Genomic DNA, 25,809 nt, shown 5'->3' on the forward strand with positions numbered 1-25,809 from the left:
ATTAGCATTAACAAAACCGACTTCGTGTTCAGGCCTTGCCATTGTAGAGAAGCTGAATTTCTCCTTGGTGTTGTGCTGAGCATGCAGCTTGCTTATGTGCAGTGTTTTGGAGTGTTGCAGATACTGTAAGTTGCTTTTAATGGATATTTTCATTGATCAATATTGTTGCAGCATGTTCTGCTTCCTAAGCTGGTTGTGTACCATCCTATTTTAAAAATTGACCTTGTTTTTTGTTTGTTTTTTTTCCTTATTTGTCCAACAGGGTGGTCTGAGTGCCCAAGCTTTTGTTCGCATTGAGATAGAAGATATTAATGACAATCAACCTGTTTTTGAACAAGACATCTATGTGACAAGTATCAGCAGTCACACACAGCCGGGAACAGAAATCATCAATGTTGTTGCCACAGACAGAGATTCAGGAATTTTTGGTGCTGTCACATATGAACTGGTCCCAGGAGAATTTTCTTCTTTTTTCACAGTGGATGCAGCCACAGGTACTGTATGAGTCTGATTTAGAAAGGTGATAATTATACAAGATGTACATTTTCCTTGATGATGCCTTTTGTGTTTGGAGTCATGTCATACAGGTGAAACTTAGATTTTGATGGAAAATAATTCTAGAGGTAGATGGAGGGTTTAGGTTTAACATGAAACTTTTACTTTCACTGGAATAAGCAAAAGAATGGAAAACATAGTACATGCCAACACAATTAAGATCTACCAGCATGCCACTTATCAACTACCTTCAGCCCTAAATCTATTGATTGTTGTAAGAAATAATAAAACATTACTTTTTTTTACAAAAATATCTGCATTTTTGAAATTCTTAGAGTTTGTTCTTGAAGAGCAATAAAACACCCTTCAAGATGCTTCTCCTTCCATTTCTTCTCTGTTTCTGTTCTAATCCTCCCCTGTGCTGTGCTAAGTCCTCATTTTGCTCAGTCTTACAAGGTATATTTGCCTCCCTGTTTGATTCAATGTTTAGCTTTGTGTCTTTTTCTGCCTTTTACTTTTTTGATGTGACACCTTATCCTTCTGAAGAGAGGTTCCATGAGGGAGTGATAATGAGAGAAGAAAACCAATTATGGCAAAACCAAATCTGTGTGATTTTCCAAGACAGGTTGAATCTCACAGATTGAATTACTCTTCCTGTTGCTACAAAGCAGCCTCTGTAGTCAGCTTTCTAACCTTAAAATAGCTGTCAATGTCAGCTGAAGAGAATGAGAGCATTGCATCTACAACTGGCCATGGTGCTTTTCAGTAAGTGGTTGACTAAGCTGAAATTGCCATTTTTTCTTGAGGACCAGCTCTTGCATGTGAATGTATCCTGATCAACAGGTGGTCATGGCACAGATTATTTTATGTTTAAAGATCTTTTTAGATTGTGGTACATGTGTGTACATATTAGCTCTTTGGCATGCAAATTCTTGCAAGGATCTATTCTTTAACGAGGTGTCTGTTTTTACACAGTTCTCAAAACATTCTGATGAACATAAGAAACTAATCTTAGGAAGTCAGGCTGCTTGTCTTGGCTATTTCAGAATTTATTTAACTGTGGACTCTTAACTACCTGTCAAGTCAGGTTCTCAGAGGCATAACTGATGTCAAAAATATGTAGGTCAGTCAATAATTAGGGAGCTGGATCTCCACAGGCATTTAACTGGTCGTTTTAAAACTGTCCCATCAGGCTTGTTGAAGAGAGCCCCTGTGGATCACATTAGCAGCACTGGCTTTGCAGCAACCCTCTGCTGAAAGCAAGCCTTTTGAAAGGCTTCTTCCTTGGATTGTGACCTTTTGGCCTCTCTTTCCAGTTTGGCACTTTGTATAGGAAAAATGTCATGCTTAATGATGAAGACTCTATAAGCTTGTAAGTTACTATTACCTTGTGGATCTATCATGGTATTTTATCAAAGGCAGACCAAATTCAGGGTGAAGTTGCTTGAGGTCATTATTGCTGACATTTCATGATGAGAAAAGCTCTTAGGTCAGACACTATTCCCAGCATTATAGTGCTTGGAATCTGATTGCACTTAATCAGATCTCCAGGGTAATTCACAAGGTCAGACTGTGTCTAATTTTGTCTTATTAATATTAATGCTGTGGATTTTTTTTCCTGAATACGCTTTTTCAATTTATATTCTTCATCTACTGACAATAGTGCCCATGCTGAATTACTGGTGAGGCAAATTACTTTTAAACTATAAGAAAAAATAAACATTTTAAACAACAAAAAAAACCCACTCCACATTAAAATTGCCAATTTATCACACAGAAATTTTACAGTCTTTGAGCTCCAAAACCTGTTCAATATTCAGAGAGATGAAATAAGTGGCTCACTGTTAGGGCACAGAGATTTTGAGCTCTTCCTCCTTACTTCTTGTTACAACACAGACATTTTCTAGTGTTCATTGTGCTAAAGCTGTCTTCATATGCTCTGATATATGGCCTAATTTAGCTGTGCCTCTCTGAAGGTTATGTGAGGGACTTCATCTAGTTATCTGGGCTGCATTTGTGAACAGAGGTCAATGGACAGGTATGTGAAGGAATAGGAATTCTCCAGGAGATAGATGCTCAAACCAGAAAGCCAAATGAGATGATGTTACAGTTTGGTCTCTGTTTTTCTGATCTTAGGGTTGTGCAGTCTGTTACTGATATGTTCTGCAGTTTTTCCAATTTACAGTGTGGCATATTCTGTTTTATCTACTCTTCTCATTATTAGAGGACCTAAACAGAGGGACAGTGATGGTGTTAGACAATTTGCTTGCCTGTTAAATTTTATTTTTTTTAATAATTATTTTTTCTCACTGATAGAGCATTTAGAAAGGAGAAATGAAAATCAGTGCATTAGTAATTTTGACTTACTCTGTTCACTGCAGTCCTTTAATATTTTATGTGGACAGAGATATTTTCAATATTATGAGATTTAAAATAATTAGTAGCAAACAGTTTGTGACATTACACTATGATACGTTAAGATATATGCAAGATGATGCTGTTGTCCATGTCATATGCAATTTCTCTCTTTTTTTTTTTTTTTGGAATTTACTCATTTTTTTCATGAAAATTTATCTCACTGTAATTCTCTTCTGGGAGTGTTTGTTGAGTGCTGCACTTAAAATACTCACCAAAAATTAACTTTTGGATTTTTGGAAGAGAAATGGATAATACAGTAAATTAACAATTGAAACCAAATTTCTTCACTGCTATGGCTTGCTTCTGCCTCTTGTTTGTTAAAGCTTTTAGTTTTTCTACCAGCTGGTCAATTCCTGGCTATATAGAATATAACAATACTGCTTTTGATACATAGATATCATGAGGCTGAGGCACATCCAGGCTCTTTGAAGGGGCTCCATCTTTTGTTTCAAGAAATGGGACATGTGGATGTTGTAAATAGATAAATTCAGTGGGAGTGGGAAGGAACATCCTTTCATTGACCAGACAGACATTCCACTAACGTTTTTTAATTCTAAATGAGATTTTATTAGTTATATTTGTTTGCTGTTTTAGCTTTTAGACACTGCATTTATTGTTTGTGATATGCTCTTGTACTCATAAATAACATTTATTGTGTTTCCATTTTTGAAAAAGTTGAAGTGTTTTTCATTTGATTGATGATAGACTTTCCACAAGAAAAACCACTTTAAGAGCTATGTAACTAGAAAAATATATGGCTAGGAAACTGTAAACCAGCTCCTCTGCTGGTTCGTGACTCTTGCTATCGTTTGTTTCTAGTGTTGGTGTAAACAACATCTTGGCTTCATTATGTTGCCTTTTGTAGATATCTGATCCATGCATGATCTATGAACAGTACTCATGAATTGATTAGAACAGGGCAAGTTGAAGAGCTCTTCTGGCAGAGAAACTGTTTGAGCTATGTTTGTTTATTTTCCCATTGTTACCTAACAAGCTATCTGAAATACAGTGTATTTATAGTTATGACTGAGCTGGTAATTAAAAATATAAGTCACAGGATGCGATCTTAAGTATGGCAGAAAACCTATGGACTTTTAGACTTTAGGATTAACATCAGAATTTTACAAATTCTGTTACAATAACAGCATCAATATTTACCTTCACCCAAGGACATGTAATTAATTTTTCCATTGATCTTAGTGATGCTGTTTTCAAGAGATGGGTAAGAAGATAGGTATCATCATAGCTCTGGTTCAGGGAAGTTGTTTCAAACCAAGAAAATTAATAATAGTCCTTGAAAATTATTCTGAACTAGTGTGACTTTGTGTCAGTCTTCAGGTAAATGGTCTGTTCATAGTCTTAAAACAAATCTCCTAGTTAGTCCCTGCGTGCAGAGAACTTCCATGAAGGCTGAGCAAGAGGTGGCAGCCACTGGTTTGTCTTAATGCAGATGTATTTGTTATTTAAACCTCACATGAAAACGATGCAGAGAAAGTATCATTCTCTCAGTGTATGTTACAGCAGTATAAGCATTTAATTTAGCATCTGTTTCTTTCGACTCTATAAGTTATTTAAGCTTGTGTTTCTGTGATTCCTACATAAATTAGATGCCTAGAACAAAGGCTATGACCTTCCTTTTGTGTCTTTTACAAATAATGTTCTTTGTGAACATGGTGGATAGACCTGGGCTGGATGCCAGGTGCTCACCAAAGCCACTCTATTACTCCCCTCCTCACTTGTACAGGGGAAGAAAATGATGACAAAAGGGCTTGTGGTTCAAGAGAAGGGCAGGGAGAAATCTCTCAGCAATTACTGTCATGGCCAAAAGATACTCAATTTGAGGAAATTACTTTATTGCCAATCAAATCAGAGGAGAGTAATGAGAAATAAAAACTACATCATAAAAGACATTCTCCTCCTACCCTTCCCTTTTCCTGTACTTCACTCCCAATTTTCTCTCTGTCCTCTGGCCCCAGCAGCACAGGAGGATGGGGAATGGGATCTGTGCAGTTCATCACAGGTTGTCTCTTCTGCTCCACCACAGGTCATTTCAACAGGGTCCAGTCCTTCAGGAACAGAATGATCCAGGGTGGGTTTCCTGTGGGGTCACAAGTCCTGCTAGCAAACCTGCACCGGTACGAGCTTCCCACAGGGTCACGGCCTTCTTTTAGTGTCCATTTGCTCCAGTGAGGGGTCTTCCATGGGCTGGGGGTGGATCTCTGCTCCACTGTAGACCTCTATAGGCTGCAGGGGGACAGCTGCCTCACCATGGGCACCACAGAAGCCACTCCTGTAACCCCCACACGGCCAAACCCTTGCACACACACTACACTGAGATTTTTGGAGATCTTCCCATTGACTTGAAAATACTTGGATCATCCTTCTGTTACAGTACTTCCTGTTACTTACTTAAGCCAAAAAACCACATTTTGAGAACAGACAAGCCTTGTTGCAAGAGCTGATTAGTAGTTAAGTATTTAAAAAATTTCAGCACCGGAGTAGAGCTCCTACAAAATGAACAATCTTTTGAGGAAATTTTGACTTGCTAACAACCTGCTCCCTTTAAGATGAAGTCTGATTGCTTTTTAACAGAAGAGCAAAGGGCATCACGGGACCAAAATGTCCTGTAGAAGATGTAGAGCTGTCTAGGAGAGCTTAGTCTGTTAGTGAAGAATAAAAGAATGAATATACCACAAGATCATGCAAATTAAGAATATAAGTACCTTATGCAAAAGCCAAATTTAATTCCAGCATCTTATCACTTTAACAATGCCTAGTAATGGATACAAGAAGAATTGTGTAGAGCTTGTACAGTACAGTGCCTCACTGGTATATGTTTCTTGTGGCAATGTGTGTTTTAGTGCTGTATTACTTTCATTACTGCACTATGGAACCATATGTAAATGCAATTTGATGGCAAACTAACTTGCAATAAACTTTGATTTGGTTCAGAATAGATTCATTCCAGTTAAGGATACTGACAAATTTTGTTTTATTAAAAAATAGAACTGTTTTTTTACAGATTCATCTTAGGAAATTTTAATTGTATGAAAAAGTTTTGCTTTATTTTTATTGCAATATGAGTTGAAAAGTAATGTTGAAATACCAACATTTTTTTAATGGGAGGAAAAACCCAAAACTTTACTTAACTCCATGTATTATACAGTGTTTAATATATAGCAGATTGTACTAGGCATCAAAGTAAAATGGGGATGCACCCTTTCTAAAGAAAACAAGGCCAGATTTATGATGATTGACGATGTTTTTGTATAGTATTGTATGAAAAAATAGTTTATTTTTAAACTACTTTTGGCATTTTCCTACAGCATGTAATACATTTGCTAAACATATGAAGAGCTTCACATAAATAACATTTAAAATTTGGAGTGTTTTAGTTTGGAACATTTTGAGGCCACTTTTCTTAAACAGCAGTTTCTTCAATTACTGTCTTTCTGTTCTGTCATATGATATTGATAGTGTATTTGGAATGCTGCAAATCAGAGGAATATGCCTGAGATCTTGGTTTAACACAATAAGTTTTCACCGATATTTACCTTCACTGAGATCTCATCTAATGAGAAATTTACCCTAAAGAATGCAGAAAATAGTATATTGTCTGTCCTAGGAGCACATGAAACTTCCTGTACTAAATGTAAGGATGCAGATTTTGTCCCTGGGAGAAAGTTGTGTAGCAGAACAGCATGAAAATATATCCATATTGCTAGCTCCTAATGTGGTGGTGTTGTTGTTGTTTGTTTGGGGGTTTTTTATGTATAGAGTCAACCATCTACAAAGAAAAATATTCCTACAAGCTGTGTGTCAAAAAACTCAACCATGCAATAGTGGGGTGTACATGAGATTATTGTGCATAAAAGAATGCAAAGTATTAAAAAAATACTCCAGCCCACCCTCCTTTCTCCTGGTTAAGCCAGTGTCTGATTTCAGAAACAGAAGAGCTCAGCAGAGGCAAAGAGCAAATTTTCATGGCATTGCACAGATGATGTGGGCTGATTTTAAAAAAATGTGAAAAGGAAAAAGTTATGCCCAAACCTCCTATTTTAGAGGAGGAGAATAGTGTGATATTTATACAGTGAAATTCAGACGAGCAACCCTTTTCTTTGCTAGAGACTGTATGGGTCTCAGAGTGCAGGATGTATTTACTATCCTTTGTGTTCTCAGTTAACCTAAAGAAAAGAAGAAAGTGGCAGGTCACACCAAGGGAGCAGACGGCTGTGACACAATGTCAGAATGAATGTAGCAGGGAAGAGTGTGCATCAGAAAATGAATTCATGTAAATGATGGGCAGTATCTAGAATGTTTTGTAATACTCTTAATATAAGAACAGCAAACATATTTTCTTTGTCTTGTAGAAGGCTTCATTCTGTATCTGTCCTGATATATCTTTTTGCACAGTGACGTTAAAGAAATACCATCCCTGGTTGCTGTAGCAGTTGAGTTTTGTTACCAGGTTGTGCACTGAGCTATTTTTGGATCTAGAGGCCGGCAGCTTGATTGAAAAGGTCCTTGATTAAAAAGCTGTTTTTGGAAAACTTTTGTAAGCTAAGCAAGGGAAGGTGACCTGTTGAGAAGATGTGGCAGGACTGGAGTGATGCAGATTGTTGGGCAAGGTCTCTGCCTTTTGTCTTTGAAAATACAGCAGTTCACCAGGCCGAAGTCCTGCCTGCTTACTGATGTAAGCTTTGATTTCTGGATGGAACCATGTTTGTGTGAGAGTGTGGGCTTTGTACACAATCAGGAAACATGCTCTGAGTTATGATAAGGTCAGATTAAAGGAAATAAACCAGGGCGGAAACAAAGGAAATCTTGTAACAGCAAATTATCTGTTCAGTTATCTGCTTTACTAAAAAAGTAGAATTTTCTTGGGGTTTTCATGGTGTTGCTTGTTTGTTTGTGGGGTTTTTTTTAGGGAATAATTATTTAAACATGTAATAGTACAAAACAGAGAAAGCTAGGGGGCACCTGATCTTCTAAACTGGCAAAATATAGTCTCTGTGGACATAAAATTTTGTATCCCAGATTGCAGGACTTTGTCTAAAAAGCACTTGTGTAAGAGAAAACTGAGCCTAGATGATTAGAGGCTGATGCTCAGGTGGGTATTCTGTTTGTGAAAAATGGAACTGCTGTAATTAGAAATTCATATTTTATGTGTTAATTATACGTCTTAGCTCACTAAAACTCTCTGTAACCTACAGCATTTGAAATAGTAGTGCCATGCTTCTGGGAGAGCTGCAAGGTTAAAACTGCTTACGTTACTTTATAGATCCAGGTACTGGTTTGTTTTGTGCAGACTCCCAATGTGGTCAGGATCTGATGAAGTGTTCTGGAACAGACTTTCGTGTGCTAAGCAAATTCTTGTGATTAAATGCAGTATGTTGATATAGTACTGGTTGTAGACAGTAAGTCATTTTATATCTATTTCTCTTTCTGAGAGGAAAACTATTAATTGAGCACAAGAACTTGGTACAGAGGGGCCAGTGTTGAGAGCATCTCCAGTGCAGAGGTATGAGACCTGTAAAGTACAAATGTAGCCAGAAGATTGATACGGATTCAATCAGTTATTTATTACAAAAACATTCAAGCACTGAATATCTTCAAGCTGCTAAAGTCCTCTTCTTTGCCAAAATGCAAACCAGTGTTTGTGCCATCAAAAGTAAGCTTTTTAAAGGCTTTTCACATGAGCTGGAGCTGTGTGTATTATAGCAGGTAGACTGTAAATAACAATATAATTCCTTATTAATCCCTTCCTTCCCCTGGCAGTTATTAAACCATCTATCCAGTGTATTTGGCAGAGTGTTGCTATGGTTACCATCAGGAATGGAGCTTCATTAAAAAAGGTGCATTTTAAGTACAAATAGAATGCTAAAGCTGGAACCTGTATGCAGTGCCAAGATGACAGCAGAGACAGTAAGTTGGATAAACTTAAATAGAAATGTCAAGCAGAAACACTACCATTCTTCCTTAAAGCAATGCTAATTTTAATGTTAATGCAAAATGCACACCTTCTAACTGCATCTGTCTTCTGGGGGATCACCCTGTCTGTGTTCATCTTGAAGTTTCTTCTGACACATAAGAAGCAAAGCTATGCTTATTATATATAATAATGTGCATTATTCCTGCACTGGGAAGCTGCCAAGCTGGGGGTGGGTGCTCTGGGCAGATCAGTGGGTCAGCTCTGACCTGCATAGTAGTGAACAGCAGGTCCAGTGGCCAGCTTTGAAGGTGATCTGGGGTGAGGAACCATATGGACCTTTTGGCCATCTGCTTCTTGTCTGAGCTGTGTCAGGTGATGCCAGGTGGCCCATCCTAGGTCATTTGCTGAAGAAATAGTGCCCTCATTTAAAGTTTGTTAGGGTGTTTGGTTTCAAGGGCTTAAGGTAACACCACTGGTAACTGTTGATTTTATTCTTCTTGCCATGTTCTAAAATTGCTCATGTTATTTCATGTTATTTCATGAACAATGATATAATATTAGAAACCGTTTGAGTATGCATACCTGTGCAATCCAGACTTTGTTACTGAAGTTAGTGCATCCTGATTTTTATCTTTGCAGCACTTGACTAGTGGAAAGCATTTGGGTTTACCAAATGTAGATTTTTTTTTTTTTTTTTTTTTTTTTTGCTTATGGGAGAACCCTGTGCAAAAGCAGATTTTCAAAATGCTCAGATGGAGATGCGTATGGAAATCCAGATGGGTTAACTAGTGTGATTTTTAATTTTTTTTTCCCATACACAAAGTTCTTTTGGTAAGTGAACCTGCTTTGGTGCTGTATGCTGTTGTAACATTAGGACTGAACAAAGGATCATGAATATAATAAAAAATGTATTTTAAAAGAATCATTACATGTGGATTCCTGTCTCCTGCCTTTAACTCTTGAAAAACAGCAGTTAACCCACTTGTGGTATAGGGTGCACCTCCACAAAAATAACAGCAAAATCCCACGAGAAATTTTGCCATTGCTAGAGGATGGTGGGTGATGGAGTCTTTCATTCATGTGTACTTTCTGGGTGAATAGGCACAAAGTGAAGAGCAAGACTTCTTGGAAATTCACGTCTTACTATGTACAGTGAGTGAAGAAGTATGAAGCAGATTAAAGAGGAGGCAGTCATGATTTTGCCTTCAATAGTACTAGCTCTCCCCAAACATTCAGTCCTCCAAATCATTGTAATGATTTCTGCTAGCCCTTAAGCACAGATTGTTCTGCAGCAAAAGGTCTGTAAATTCCAGCATGGCTGTGCTGACCTGCCTTGGAGCAGAACTGTTCCCAGACTCCAGCCTGCAGGGACAGTTGCTAACATGCATCCAGCATTGCAGGTTCTGCCTGAAATCTGTATCCAGATCATATCCAGGCAGTAAGCAGTCTGTATATGATGCTTTTGATTTACGAGGGTTAGGATCTGCAATCAGTTATGCCTATGCAGATCTAGTCAAGAAAATGAGATTGCCAAGGTGTGACTGAGGCTAGATGTTAATGCTTCATCTGGTGTGTAATTATAGGATTGTTCACCTGTGAAGCAGAATTGATTCCAGCTCTCTCACATGCAGAATAAGGAATTAATCAGAGGTAAAATCTTCAAAGCACTGCAGTGATATAAATATTAATTTGAAAAATGGGAATTAAATGTTTTTAAAGGCAGCAGATAAAACTATTCATTTATATGGTGAGTCAAGCTGTAAGTAAGGTGGCACTTTTCTTAAAGTGCACCCACACTTGTGTCTTTGTGGTCTCCTGCTGAGAGTTTGGCAAAACATTCCACGTAGAGGAGCTGTTTAATTATTCTGTTTTCATTGTCAATGTTTATAGAAACTGTTTTTCATAATGGAAGAATATATTCTGTACCACAGCAATCTAATTGTCTCTCAGGTTCTCTGAATTAAATTAAAGGCTGCAAATGATTGTGGTAATAACATTATTAAGCCCCAATCTTAATTACAGAATGAGGAAGAAAGAAAAATCATGGATTGTCTTCAGCCTGTTACTTAGTGAGATATGCCTCTGTTAATTTTCACACACTGAACCTGTGACTTTGGCAGTTCCTGCTCCTTGCAATTTCCGCTGTGTTTCTGCCTTTGCAGTACTCAGGCACCTCCTGCACCCTGCTGCAGCAGATGTACTGCACCCAGCCAGCCTGCTCTGAGGTGTGCTGGCAGCTGCTTTTGGCCCAGGTGGTCCTGACTGTACGTTTTTGTCACAGTCTGCTGTTTTACCTAATGATACAGAAAGTGAAATCCCAGATGCTGCTTTCTTGTACGGCTTCTTTCCCATCATGTGGTGCCATAATAGAGCCTAATGAGGCATGTTCACCAACATATGGCAGAGCTATCTCAAATGTCTCTATAGATTATGTATCACCAGATGCAAAGCTAATGCCCAGGCCTATAAATGCTGAAAGAAACAGAATGTACAGTTATAAGTCAAAATGGGTTATTAAATTTCTACATGCTGCAGTTTTTTGAGGTTGGGGGGTACCGTATGGAAAACACATAATTTTTACTTGGATTCTGCCATTGTTCTTATGGTGTCCCTCGTCCTGCAAAAGAGAGCTGAGTTGGCAAGATGTACTTGCCTATTCCCCTTTTTCCCTATGACACAGCAAAAGAATGAAGAAAGAAAACAAAAGCTTTTAATAATTTTGCTTTCTGTAACTTAACTGGCATGGAGTGTGCTGCAATGTGTCTAGGTCAGCAGAGAAGGAGCTTTAGTTCTGAAATATTTCTGTTCCATCAGGTCTTCAGAACTCCTGGAGTGGAACACTGTTTGCTCCACCCTTTGCTAAAGGATGTTCTGAAGTCTTTAGTTACTGCTCCAAGAGTAAAGTTTTTCAGCTTGATGCTCTTCTGTAGAAGTTCTCCAGTTCCCCATATACCTCTTGAAGTATCTAAAATGAGAAGGATATATTTATATCCTTGTCCATAGAAAAATATCTAGTTGGTCAAATTAGTAACGTACAGTTCATTTGATTGATTTAAATTAATTTGACAGAAATCATGTTAAAAATCCATGTGTATATGTTTATTCTCTAGGGAAAAATAGTTAAACCCCTTTTTTCTTCAAGCTACAATTGCTCAGGTTACCTCAGGAAATGCCAAAAGTTTATGTCCTTGAAGGACTACTTTGTTGAGCTGCTTAAGTAATCATAAAACTTAAACATCAAAAGAAAAAAAAAAAATTAAAAAGCCAAAATAAGGTTGTTTCTTAGAATTGCATCACTTGTTAGCAAAGGAGCTGGATCAGTACTGAACCCTAAATCCATCTGTTTCACTGTTGAGCTTTTAGTGTGGTTTGTCACCAGTGAAATAAGTATCCCTTTTTTGTTAGCAAAAAGCGTTTTTCCTTGATCCTGAAGACACTTTTGCTGCATTTTAAGCATGTCAAGACACAGTTTATTATGTCCTGGCAGTATATTTGGAAAGTATACTGCATGCACATTTGAATATTTATAAGGGTTTTATGTATTTTCCATTATTCTGCTTAAAAATGGATTGTAGAAAATTAGTGTTGCAGCTTCACCCTAAATTCCAAGAAGATATAGTCTCATTGAATCATGCATTGATTTTCTTAAGACACTTGAGCTACCTCTAGTTTTACCTTGTCTAACCACTAAATGTCCAACTTGAATAGCAGACATCACTACTAAACTTGTCTTGGTAGTCAGGAAATTATAGAGGTAGCCCAAAGTTTAATGTTCTGGTTATACTGAACAGCCCAAGTCTTCACCAGAGCTGTGTCTTCATCAGCTTCTACAAAAACCTAGGTCATTTCTGAAAAATATCTGTAGGTATGTAAATGTTGTCCCTATTAGTTGAATCACTGGAGTTTACTGCACTTTTACTACTTAGCACACTGTGATTTTAGCATTTAGTGTATATTTAGGTAACTCATTGCTAAGAAAAAAATTCTTGCATTTGGTCACCTTTCATCTTCATTTTCATGTTGAAAAACTTCACAAGGAGATTATCTTGAGAAATGTACATCTAATGTGCTATATTTTGTGACTGAACATTTTATTTTCTTTTCAAAAAATTACTTCATGCATTTTATATAAAACGTAATTGTTAGCAGCTTGCAAATTCAATGGAATTTAGAATACACTATGGAAGGGTATTTTGATAGAAACTTGTGATCAGACAGCAGGTGATTGCTTCCCAGATACTTTCCACAGAGCCCCCTGCTCTGAAGACTTATTTTTGGGGATTTTGACTCCATTTGTGTGGCTGTTTTATTTCAGGAGTTACTTAAGCAGAGTGTCTCTGCAGCCTGTTTAAAATAACATTCACTTTACCATTTGCAAAGATAAATTATTCTTTTTTAACAGTCTTTTTATTCCACTCCAATGGCATTTCCAAATTGCTGTAGACTAGCAGTAGTAGTAAAATTTAGTATTGTTAAAGATTTATCTGAAACTGTTTCTAAAATCAGAATTGTGGACATTGTGTTTTGAAACAGAACTTGCTGTGTTTCAATGGTTCTGTGAATGGTGAAGACCATATAGTTTGAAAAGAACTTGGCTCTCAAAAATTGAATCAAGAGTGTTCATTTTTGTCCGCATGGTCTGGCCTTCTCTTTGAATAGTGATACATGTAGAAACTATTTTGACAGCCTGCTGAATTTTATCTTGCATCTCTCTTAAGTGCTATTTTATATCTGTGTACTTTCAGGAATTATTTACCTGACCTCAGCTCTTGGCCACCTGGCACGTTCTGCACTTTTACTGACTGTTTCTGCACAGGATGGGGGTGGCCTTCCCTCTGCCAGCAATGCAGCTGTCACAGTAAACATCCTTCAGACTGTTTTGGTCCCTGCCATATTTGAGAGATCCCGGTATAGCTTTTCTGTTCCAGAAGATGCACCTGAAGACAGTGTGATTGGCACCGTAAAGGCCAGAGACCCTCCTAGTAAGTCACATTTGCAGTCAGAGATTGTTGTATTTTTTTTGTGACCATTAACTGGAAATAGCTGTCGATGACTTTTTTCCCATAAACCTCCATGTTATTCATTCAATCTGTCAAGCATTAAATAGAATATACAGTTGGTATTTTCAGCCACTGGTATAATCTGGTTTATCAGGATACTCTTTAGAACAGCTGGAGATTCATGGTACTCTCCTTGGTGGTCCATAGAGATTGGCAATGGTCTCCATTTTCTTCCTGATGGATTTCTATAATTGTAAATGGGGAAATAGGAAGTATGTTGTGAAAGCTTAAGTAAGTGTGACAGTCTGGCTCATGTTAAAGCATTAGCCATGCAAGGCAAATCTCAGAGCAATACTTAAAATCAGAGAGTATTCAGAAGTTTCAGGGGATCTGCAAGAAGTGTTCCTGGCCACCCCTCAAAAAACCAAACCAAAACCAATCAACCAAACAAAACCCCACATTGTCTCAAATTAAGTGGAGAAATCCAGATGAATGTTTGTGGGATCTTTTGAAAATATATTTAATCAATCTGGTTTTGTTATCATTTGTAAAGGGAATGTCCTGACAGTCCTTGGTCATAAAAAGCCCTGTCCTGAGTACATTATTTGGTTCCTCTGCAGAGCAGTGGGGTCTCAGAGTCCATATAACAGCCTGATGATGGATCTGTAAATATAAAGTGGTAGATGACAAGGTTTCATACAAGCTTGATTAGTTAGGTCCTCCCATTTCCTTCTTTTGGGAGGGACTGTCCCCAGGGTGGCGATAGCACCCGTGGAGTGGCCTTGGTAGTAATCCTGAATCTTTAGACACCTTGTGCTTTAGGTAGCATCTGACGTGTCAATGTTACAACAATGGTCATCTATGAATAGTGAGCTTATTTAAATACATATCTCTTCAGGGGACTGCCACCTGTTTCATTCCTTGCTGTAGTGAATGCCTGTGTGTAGTGAAATTGCTCCCACAAGACTAATTTATAGGAGTGTTTTTTCTGGTTTTTAGATCAGGGAAAAACAAGAGGCTATTATGTGATTTTCTCTATAGAGTTTTATAATACAAGTGTGATGAAAATCAAGCAGTGCAGAAGTGGACAAACTGTATACATTCATATTTTACTGAAGGGCTCCAGGGATGGGAAGAAGGAAGCATAAAAAGCCCAAGAATGTCAAACATCTGTGTAGCTTACATTTATTCCATTGAATTTAACAGCATGCATTCTCCCCAGATGTTCTTGCCAATGTTTGTTATCACTTCCTTTTTTTTTTCTTTTTCCTTTTTTTTTTTTTTTTTTACATTTTTTGTTGTTGTTTCCATTTCTAGATTCGTTAGAAGTGGTTTCTTACAGAATTTGCTCTGGTGATCCACATGGAAAATTCTCTATCGACCCCCAGTTTGGCATTATCCGCACCAAGAAACCTCTTGACCACGAAGCTCAGTCTGTTGTGGTGCTCACTGTTCAGTCACAGCTGGGTAACTCCCCTGTCTACAGCAGCACTCAAGTCAATATATCTGTGACAGACATTAATGACAACCCTCCAGTATTTCCTACTAAATCTGATAAGGTAACCATCTCACATACCCAGCCTCCTGGCACTGCTGTCTACATTGCTCATGCAGAAGACAAAGACAGTGGCCTAAATGGGGTAATCAAATACAGCATTGCAAGCAAGCAGTCAGATGCATTTAGCATTGATCCAAGTCTTGGAGTGGTAAACCTTACCAGGACAGTGTTTGCAGAAAAGCAGCAGGAATATACTCTACACATAGCAGCTGAAGACTGTGGAACTCCTCCTCTGACTTCTCTGCTGATGTTGACAGTGGTTATTGAAGAGCAGAAGATGGGCCCTACTTTGGTTTTCCAAAGCTTGGTGTATCAAGTAGAAATCAGTGAAGCCACCTCTCCAGGTGCCCAAATCCTTCAAGTTCAAGCCTACTCACTTGATCCAAATAGAATTACCTCCAATCTGACATACTCCTTAGAGCCTAGCACTGATTCTGTTGCATTTGGAATCAGCTCTGATACTGGCTGGATTTATCTTCAGAAACATTTGAACTATGAATGCATACAGATCCTGAGTTTTAGAGCCTTGGTCAGCACATCTGAGAATGAAAACCTTAGGCAAAATGCAAGTACATCTATAATAGTTAATGTCCTGGATGAAAATGATCATTCTCCCATGTTTATGCGTGAGAGCTTCTTCTTTGAAATCGAGGAAAATCCGATTCCCAGTGGTGTGGTTGGCACCATTACAGCTGTTGACAAAGACTCTGGAAGAAATGGACAGCTTTCCTATTTCCTCTTGTCTGATGGAAAGTATTTCAAGATAAATTCCAACACAGGTAGCATTTTATGATTTGTAATCTGCCTAATATTGCTTTTGGAAAGCAGCCTTCCCTAGGGATATGGAAGTAAAGTTTAAAGCTTTCAGGAATTGTTGTGAATCTTTTGGGTTAATATATGAATATTTTAACTCAGAGCTTGGGGAATGAAATAAACCCAATGCTTTTTCATGAAGAATGGACTAGCCCTTAGGATTTTATTTTTTTCATGACTTTGTTCAGGTCAGAAGTTTCAATGTTTGGCTGAAACAAATTAAAAGGAGAAGTTTTAAATTAAAGCCTCAATAGCTCATATGAGAGGTTTTTTTGCCTGTGATCAAGTAGAGTTGAAAAGAACAGATCAGCTGTAAGTAACTATAAAGGTACTTAGGAACTTAGACAAAGTGATTTAAAATACTTGTGAATGCTTCTGCAACTGACATCCAAACTGAGTTCACATTGTACGTGGCATCACAGAAGTCAAATTGGCTGAGAGAAATTTTGCACAGCATAAAGTGTATTCTGCAGTGAATCCCAAATGCCTCAAGTAATAGGGGTTATGTGTACACAGTGTAATACCAGAGACCAGAGTATGGAGAGCCTAAAGGAAGGGATGCAGGCACTATAAGTAATCCACTTTAGGAAAATGATACGTAGGGAGCAAAGATCTACTGTTTAAAATTCCTATTTCCAGATGTCCAGTCCTCATGAGGAGTGAATAGGTTTTCCCAGAATTTCTCAGTAGGAATCTCAAAATCAGGTTCCTTTTGAGTACACTTACAGAAGTTTAAAGGCAAACAGAATAATAGGAGTTAATCAAGAAGATTTAAAAAACCCCATGTGGTTATCTGTGTGATGAGCTTTGGTCAGCCACAAATTCCCAGCTATATTGGGTATGGCTAAACAGACAGGGAGAAGGTTGGTCAGATTTATTTGCTGGGTTTACCAGAATGTGTGGGAGACATAAGGGTTTGTGATTAATGCCCATAATTAATAAAGGCCCCTTGTCAGCAGTTAAACCCCTGTGCTGATGTGTTATCTGTGCTGAAGGCCAGATGGATTTCTTTGGAAGGTCACCACTTTGGTTCATACTGGTTTGTATCTTTGCTCTGGGGCACGCAGGGTGCAGAAAAAGATGTCATAGGGCCAAACTGTGATTCACAGAATGTACAGGATGCTGAGGTTTTCATGTCAGCGATCAGCTGTATCAGAGGGCATTTATTGCTATTTCACATTAAATTAAATGCACAACTGCACCTGTGAATGCTGGCACACACTAAACGCCTTTCTCCATTTCTCCCCCGTTTCCCCATCAGGTGAGATCATAAACTGGGCGGCGCTGGACCGCGAGGAGCGGGCGCACCACGAGCTGCGGGTGCTGGTGACGGACGCGGGGCGGCCCCGGCGCAGCGCCACCGCCGCCGTGCGCATCTCCCTGCGCGACCGCAACGACCACGCCCCGCGCTTCCCGCAGGGGGCGCTGCGCCGACAGGTGGGCTGGGCAAAGTGCAGCGCGCAGCGCCGCGCCGCGGCCGCGCCGGGAACTGCACGCTGTGCATTGTCACATCTAAAGGATAACGGGAGCTTTGTGCCACGGCCGCTGTGCGCGACTGCAATGGCCATGCGCCGCGCTTCCCACAGGGGGCGCTGCGCCGACAGGTGGGCTGGGCAGCGTATGGGCGCAGCGCCGCCCCGCGGCCGCCCCGGGAACTGCGCTCTGTGCGCTGCCACGTCTAAAGGATAATGGGAGCGTTTTCCTGTTCACGCATGCGGTGGGGTCCCTTTGGATTTCCGACCTCTGAGTTTGCCATTGTAAAGATGTTTGAGTTACCGCTCTGATGTTTAACCAACTCCTGAAATTCTCGTTGCACTCGCTATAAATATTATTTGAATGGAAAATAGAACAGCAGCTAAACTCTCGTGTTTTGTCTTAAGACTGGCTTTATCAATGTATAATTGCAAATCATTTGTAAACTGCTTGGTGACAGGTTTTGGAAGGGCAGCCGTCGGGGACACTTGTTACCACCATCTTTGCAAAAGACTTGGATTCAGGAAACAACAGTGTTGTATTATATTCATTAGAATCAGGTAAGAATTTTAAGGGTTTTTAATACAAAAAGATACATTAAAATAACTAGCATTTTAGAAAAGCCGTGTGTCATACAAGGCTCTATGTTTATTTTGTGTCTGGTAGAATCAAACTGCCTATGTAAACAGGAATCAGCACCATCATGTGTCTTACGAAGTATCTAAGGAAATGCAAGCAGCTGCCTTTCCTCCCTTCTCTCTCTGCCCTGTCTTTCACAGGGTTTAGTTGCTTCTGTGGCTGGCCAGAGAGTGTTGAAACAGCACCCAGAAAAGATTAGGACCATGATCATTTACTGTACATTTTAGTATTTCAGTCAGTTACATAACATTTTAAAGGAAATATGTTCTCCCTTTTCCCATGGCCAGTTGAAAATTTTCTTGCTAAAATAAGTTTGTGACCGTCTGAGACAGGGATCAAAGGGATCAACAGATAATCTGGGCAAACAATGAGGTTTGTAGTTTTTAGTTCAGATTCTAATCTTTGTTTAGCAGTGAGTTAACCTGACATAGTATGGCCAAATAAAAACACTTCTCTTTAGTTTTCCCCACGATTCCTACATGTAATAGTTCACTTCTGGGGTAAGCTGTAGGATCCAGTTTTGTTTGTGGTGAAATTAATAACAGAGCAGTCGTAAATTAGAATATAAGTGGGACTGGGGCATTAATACTAGCAGGAGACATAGATGTGATGTCTGGTTTTGCTACATACCAGTTGCTACACTCTCATGAAAGTGAGAACTCCATCTGTAACCAGGAAGGAAAACAGGTCTGTTCCTCCTCCTTTTCTTTACTATTGCTTCAAAACAGTAAGAGCTACCAGGAACAGCAAGAGCTTTTTTGTTTGATTTCTGTTCTATTCTACCAGTTTGACGTAATCAATATTTTTTAAGCTCTGGATTTGTAATTTGTCAAATGTAGTAATTTGCATGTAGAGCTTTCTTTTTCCAGAGCAAAAAAACATTATTCCCTTAATTTGGATATAAATGCCTGTTCCAGAGGGAATTGGACAGTGTCCTAGACTTTTGCATTGTGAGTAAGAATATTTTGCACAAAAAAGGTCCCCCTTGTGAAAAGTAGTCTGCAACCCTTCATTTGAAAAGTGATGGCCAGGCAATACCAGAAGTGTTTTTCAGGGGTCTCTTCCTGTTCATGTATCTAACTATATCTCCTTCCTTCAAACAGCACATTGGATTTTCTTACTGACTTCACTTTAGAGCCCCAGAGGGGAAGTAAGAAAGAGTTCAAATTATAAAAATTACTAGCAACACAAAATGTGACTAGTCTTGCAAAAGCTGTCTCTGAAAAGAGCAAAAGGATAAAAACAGCAGCAAACACACCCCCATCTCCCCCTCTTTCAAATGCAAAAAACCACTAAAAAATGCCTCCCAGCCTTGGAACTAGATATTTTCCTGATAAACAAATCCAGAAACAGCTGAGCTTCTCTGATACTAATTTTTGTTGTTGTTAGTTGGCTCACAACCTTTAACATCTGGTCTTCTGTTTCATGGTGAAGTTTTTGCCTGTGTTATATTTAAAATAGTATTTTCTAGTTCTGGGACATTGTTCAGGACTTAAATATGAAGAAGAAATATGATCTGATTTATAGCCATATTTGTTAAACAGAGAGACAGCAGGTTAATTGGAGAACTCCATGCAGACCAGTGCTCTATTTTTCAGTCATGGGACTGCCACAAGATGAAGAGTGGCAAGTATCAGCTGCTGAGCTTGTAAATGTTGCTGGGTAATTTTTAATGTTCTTGAGATCTTAAAGGAAATGTCAAGATAGAAGCAATATATTAAGCTGTGCAGGAATGTTAATGACAAATGCCAACAAAATGCATGAGGAAAAATCTGTAAGAGAACAATGAGGTTTACACACCAGATGAATTATAGGTTACAGGGAAGTAACCTGAAAGTTCAAAATGCCCCTTCTTCCTAGAAAATCAAAGCATATCATCCTTTAAAAATGTATGTGTATGGAAATACGTGGTCACATTACCCTATGTCCACATCTGTGTTATCACTAATTCAGAGAGAGGTTAATCCCAGCTGTGTGCGCTACATATTCCTTAGTGATGCTGGCAGTTGGAAAGTGACTTGCCTGGTCTTCTTTATGACTGTCAGTAGGATATAGTATAGCATTTTTAACAGAAATTAGTGTGTATTTATAGGGCATCTGGAACTACTGCTTTGTGTGTTAAGACTAGTATTGACAGAGGTTTTTACAGTTATATTTGGAGCAATTATATGAATGCAACATTAGCCTTTGACCACACAAGAGCCAAGAGAAGCCTAGTTACTCTGCTAACATGCACAAATTGGCAAGTGCTGTCCATGTGTCTGTGAATTAGTCTTTATTCTCCAGAATGAGCAGCAAGCAGTGTGCAGGAAGCATTCCTAGACTTGCAGAGGGCTGCATTTCTGCATAAGTCCTCATCATGTTCAGGTTCTTTGGGAGCCATGGCATTGCCTTCCTCTTTTGTGTTAAGGGAAACAATTTTTCCATCATCTCAAAGGAGGAGGACGTGGTCAGGGCACTAAGTATTTTAACACCTAGGCAAAGAAACAGTTGTTCAGGAAATTAGGAAAAAAAACATAGCTAACTATCACTGTGTGCTTATCTGAGAAATCTCTGAGAAATCTCTAGTGTTAGTTTGTGTCTGCTTTCTGGGCCATTTTGCCTAAATGCCAGTTTCTGTAAGGCCTGAATGTTCAGCCAGCCAAAGTTCACAGTAGCACATGGCTTGGTGTTTCTCAGGCCACCTTTTTTGATTTTTTTTTTTTTTTTTGGTTCTAAACTACAGTTTCTAATGTCTGTGATCATCCTAAAGAGCACAGAGCTGAGAGAGTGTCTGAGTTTTGGAGAACCTCATGTAAATGAAAGTCTGGCCAACAGGTTAGACAAGGCAGAGGTGAAAAATTTAATTGTAAAAACGTATGTATTTATGGCAGGTTACTTTTGCGAGTTCAAGGAGAGACTGGGGCCATGAGAGACTAGTTATTGAGTTTTTTTTTTCTATTCCATGCTTCGTTTGCTCTTTCCAGTTTCTTTATTTCTTATCCATTTCTCCTATACTTTTTCCTTTTCTCCCCAGACACAAAAAACATATTTAGGGTGTATGATACAAGCAGCAGTTGCCTAATTCAAGTGACTTATGGAGATGAGAGCTAAGATAATGTTTCTGGAAATGCAGGGAGCATAAGCTTTTAGAGCAATGACTGACATGCTATATGGGTGTTAAACTTTTTTCTCAGTGTAAAAGTTTTTTCTGACTTTAAATCAAATGGCTACACTTGGAATACATTTTAAAAATAAATTGATAGAAATACGAGAAAAAACAAACATGGAGCATTTCAGTTTTGACTGTCTTTATAATGTGGTATCAGATAAAAAATTAAGATGTGAAACACTTACAAGTTGGAAGTCCCAAGGGGTTTTTCTTCAATGTATCTTTTTCCAATCTTTTCAGATTTTTTTGTTACTTTCATTGCCATCAAAATAGGCACAAAACTATTTCATGCAATATTTATATTTTAGTGTAAGTGAAGGTTTTAGCAAAATACTGAAAATATATGCATACAATTCACATTGTGTTCTGTTTCTCATACCTCCTGTGGCGTTTGCTTAGCTGGGATTTTGTGTCATGAAACATTATATGGAACAAAATAGTAGATCTGGGACTGCAGACACATAGTTGGGACCTACACCAGGAAAGCAAACCAAAAGCTATTTATTAAAACAGTAATATAGCAGCATTAATATTTTGAAACAACCATGAAAAATGCAAAAAGCATGACTGTCTCATTCAATATAATTGTTTCTATATATTGTTTCCTTATTAACGTTCCAGACAGCAAGACTCAACCAAGAAAGGACTGATGGAGAATTAGAAAGCTATATTCACACAGAAAAATAGCAGAACAGTGTTGAAAAAAACTCTTATTTGTTGGTTGTGAAAACCCAGTTTTCTAACTAGTTTGCTGAGTGCTTTTTTTTTTCTTCAAATGTTACAGGTGCAAATATTTTACAGTTGCAGGTGATATAGTTGGATACAAAAGTGAACATCTGTATATGAAATTAACTAATTTGAATGTGCAGATTTGGAGAACGAAAACAGCTTCATGCTCACTTAGGTGCCTATGGAAATAGCATTCTTTAAGCGTGTTTTGTGTGCTACATCTGCACTAAATTTATTTTTACCACAGTTGTTTACTATAATAGCAGCTGTTATGCTGTATGACTTTATTTAACCCACTAGCCCACCTTGTTAAAAATTCACATAGTGAAAAGCTGATCACATAGTATTCTAAGAGAGAAGTACTTAGAACAATTGCGATATTCTCATTTTCTGGTGACGTATACAAAGTAATAGATACTTTCCCAGTCTACTAAAGTTTGAAAGTAATTTGTATTCCATTTCTTGAAAATGGGGGAGCTGTGTGTCCATCTCTTTTCCCAGAGGAGGTTTAGATTGGATATTAGGAAAGATTTCTTTACTTAGTGGTTTTTCAAGCATTGGAACAGGCTGCCCAAAGAGATGGCGGTGTCACCGTCCCTGGAGGTATTTAAAAGACATGTAGACATGGTTTGATGAACTTGGCAGTGTTGGGTTAAAGGTTCCACTTGATGATCTTAAAGATCTTTCTCAAATTATTCAATAATTTTAAGTCATGGAGACCTATTTATTAATCTGTGGTAAAATTATTCTTTGCAGCTCTCAAATGATGTGTCTGTGGGTCAATTAAAAGCTTCTTTATTAGAGTGCCATCAGTCCTTGATGAAAGATATAAGCATAATTGCCAATATTTACATGTTGCTCTCCAACAGCTTACTGTAAGATTGTAGCTCCTCCCAGCTGGCTGCTGGCACAGAGCACAGGCAGGGCAAATAGTATCGCTGCAGTCACAGTACATCATAGGGGTCAACAGTGCTCTTTGCTGGTCCCATAGTCTGTGAGTCACAGGAGATACTTTACCCTTAGTGCCAGTTTGGAGACTAAGACTTAATTCCTTTTCTGGCCCTGTCTGCCAAGGTTAGAAATGGGAGGACTGGTCCTGGGCTGTCTGTTGCCCCCAATGTGCACACAATTGGTGTGAGTAAAGTTGGTACAAAACTGGGCAGCTGTGCTTTAGTACTCTATGGAGATTCTCTCCATATTTTTCTAAGTCCACATTATGTGGTTTATAATAACTGTGTACTCAATGAAAGAAGAGGAGATGAACCAAACAAACCAGAGAGATCCAAATGTGTGCAGCAGGTTCCTTCCCTCCTACTCTTTTTCACTGATCATTACAATGTTCAAGTACTCTGGAGGCAAGCTGTTACCTATTTGCAGTAACACATATCCATTTTTACCCCACAGAAGAGAATATAGAATACTTCCAGATTGATGCTGTCACTGGAGAGTTAAGAACAACCCGGCCTCTGTCATATGCTGAGAGATCTGACTACAGAATGACAGTCACAGCCAAGGACCAGGGGATACCTTCACTTCAAGGACATGCTGCTGTTTACATCCAGGTTGTTATTTGCATTGTACAGAGAGTACAATTATGATAAATGCTTAGTTTCTTTGAAGAAAATATCCAATTTTGGAAGAAGATTGGGAAATAAACTTGGGAAGAGGTTCAAAATTGTAAGCACCTTGTCTTATGGTAATTTTCCTTAGCTGTTTTTTTGTTGAGGGAGGACATGAGAGGGCAGAGTCATTTTGATTTGTTAAGAATGTACAACAGGATTCTTGATCATCTTGGAAGTAGATTATGCTTGTGCTTTAGTAGGACATCATTGGAAACACTGGAAAATAGGAGAAAAATATCCATGTAGGCAAAAAGAAAAACAAATATCATGTGGGACTGAAAGTGGGGAAGAGAGTTGACTTTTTTGTTTCCTCCACTAAGTTCCTCTTTTTTCTAAATTCTGTCTCTATAACCTTGTGTAAGGATATCTCATTTGTTTGTGCTGGTTTATACAGAGCTGCTCTTCATAGGAATGTGAAATGCAGTGTGTGCTTATTCCATAGTCAGCCACCTGCTCTTCACTGAGCCACAGTGAGGCTGCTTTGTCCACGCCACCTGTGCATTCTTCTGTCAGAGACTAAATGTAATTGAGGCTGCAATTTTCAAATTACCCTAAAGATGGCTAATTTTGGATAGCTTGTGGTAACGTGCTTCAGTCCAGGCAAGGCAAATGCTCTTCCCACAGTTAAAGAGAGTTAAGGACTCCTCTCCTTGAGCAACTGGAGAAGCTACAGGTGATGAACTGACCATAACCCCCATTCCCTGTCTCCCTGCATCCCTGGAGGAGGAGGTAGAGCTAGGAAGGAGGGAGGGGTGAGGGGAAGGTGTGTTTTTAATGTCTTACTTTACTTCTCTTTATCCTGCCCTGATTTTGTTAGCAATAGGTTCAGTTAATATCTCTAATTCTGGTCTGTTTTGGCTAGGATGGTGTTTGCTGAGTGATCTTTCCTGATCCTTGTCTCAGCTCATGAACCTTCATTTTGTTTTCTGTCCATTGTCCAGTGGCAGAGGAGAATGAGAAAGCATTTTTGCTGATACCCAGCATCCAGCCAGGGTCAGCCCACTACATATTAAAATATTCATAATAGCAGTGGGAAAATATTGTGGACTTTGTGTTTTGGTTGCAGGTGATCCCACTTCCCAGCAGGAGATCTGACTTCTCTCAAGACTTCAAGCACTTTGTTGTACCTGAAAATTTTAAACCTGCACAAGTTTTGGATTCTCTGAAGGCGCCAAGTAACCATCTGGCACTTAACAGGAAACTGCATTTCAGTATTGCCAAAGATGATAATGTTCATTTTGAAATAGACCACTTGACAGGAGACCTTTATCTTTCCAGGGAGCTTGACTATGAAACAGATTCACACTTTCTTTTACAAGTTCTTATAAAAGATTATAATAATCCCACACAAAATAGCACTGTCTTCCTAAGTATTGATGTAGAAGATAAGAATGATCATTCTCCATATTTTCAAGATGACTTTGTAGTGATTGGTATAGAAGAAAATGTACCTGTTGGCACTCTGGTTTACACATTCAATGCAAAGGATGGAGATGGCAGTTTTCTGAACAGCAAAATAGAGTATTCCTTAGAAATTAGTAACATGGGTGAAAATCCATTTCTTATTCACCCTTTGTATGGCACTTTGACCACAGCTTCTCCACTGGACAGAGAGATTACTCATTCTGTGGTCTTGACGGTGTTTGCAGAAGACCAGGCAATAAATCTGACCGATCGTCGGCTGGATTCCCTGGCTGTGAAAATTGTTATTTTAGATGTCAATGACAACAGTCCCAGTTTTGTGTCTTCGCCTCTTTCCTATGTCATGGAGAACGTGGAGGTGGGCTTCCTTGTACACCACATAATTGCAAAGGATCCTGATGAGGGAAGAAATGGACAAGTTACATATCACATTCTTTCAGGCAATGAAAACAAAGCATTTGTGCTGGATAAAATCACAGGTACTGTAACTTCTCCGGGGTTTCTTGTGTTGTGATTCTCACAGTGGCATTTGGGAGTACATACCATGCAATAGTGAA

General features: G+C 38.7%; 1 protein-coding gene across 1 annotated transcript in view; it reads left to right on the plus strand.

Moving 5' to 3' along the window:
• DCHS2 (dachsous cadherin-related 2) overlaps nucleotides 1-25,809 on the plus strand; it is a gene marked incomplete at its 3' end in the record, with an annotated part of 97,605 nt that overhangs the window by 43,928 nt on the left and 27,868 nt on the right. Inside the window, exons 3-9 of the mRNA XM_083861966.1 lie at nucleotides 263-494; nucleotides 13,591-13,827; nucleotides 15,163-16,182; nucleotides 17,478-17,653; nucleotides 18,150-18,249; nucleotides 23,613-23,770; nucleotides 24,897-25,731. Coding sequence (XP_083718092.1) covers nucleotides 263-494; nucleotides 13,591-13,827; nucleotides 15,163-16,182; nucleotides 17,478-17,653; nucleotides 18,150-18,249; nucleotides 23,613-23,770; nucleotides 24,897-25,731 — 2,758 coding nt within the window. The remainder of the gene's footprint in view (nucleotides 1-262; nucleotides 495-13,590; nucleotides 13,828-15,162; nucleotides 16,183-17,477; nucleotides 17,654-18,149; nucleotides 18,250-23,612; nucleotides 23,771-24,896; nucleotides 25,732-25,809) is intronic.

The sequence above is a fragment of the Zosterops lateralis genome (genome assembly GCF_965231275.1).
Source record: "Zosterops lateralis genome assembly, chromosome: 5".
Classification (NCBI taxonomy): domain Eukaryota; kingdom Metazoa; phylum Chordata; class Aves; order Passeriformes; family Zosteropidae; genus Zosterops; species Zosterops lateralis.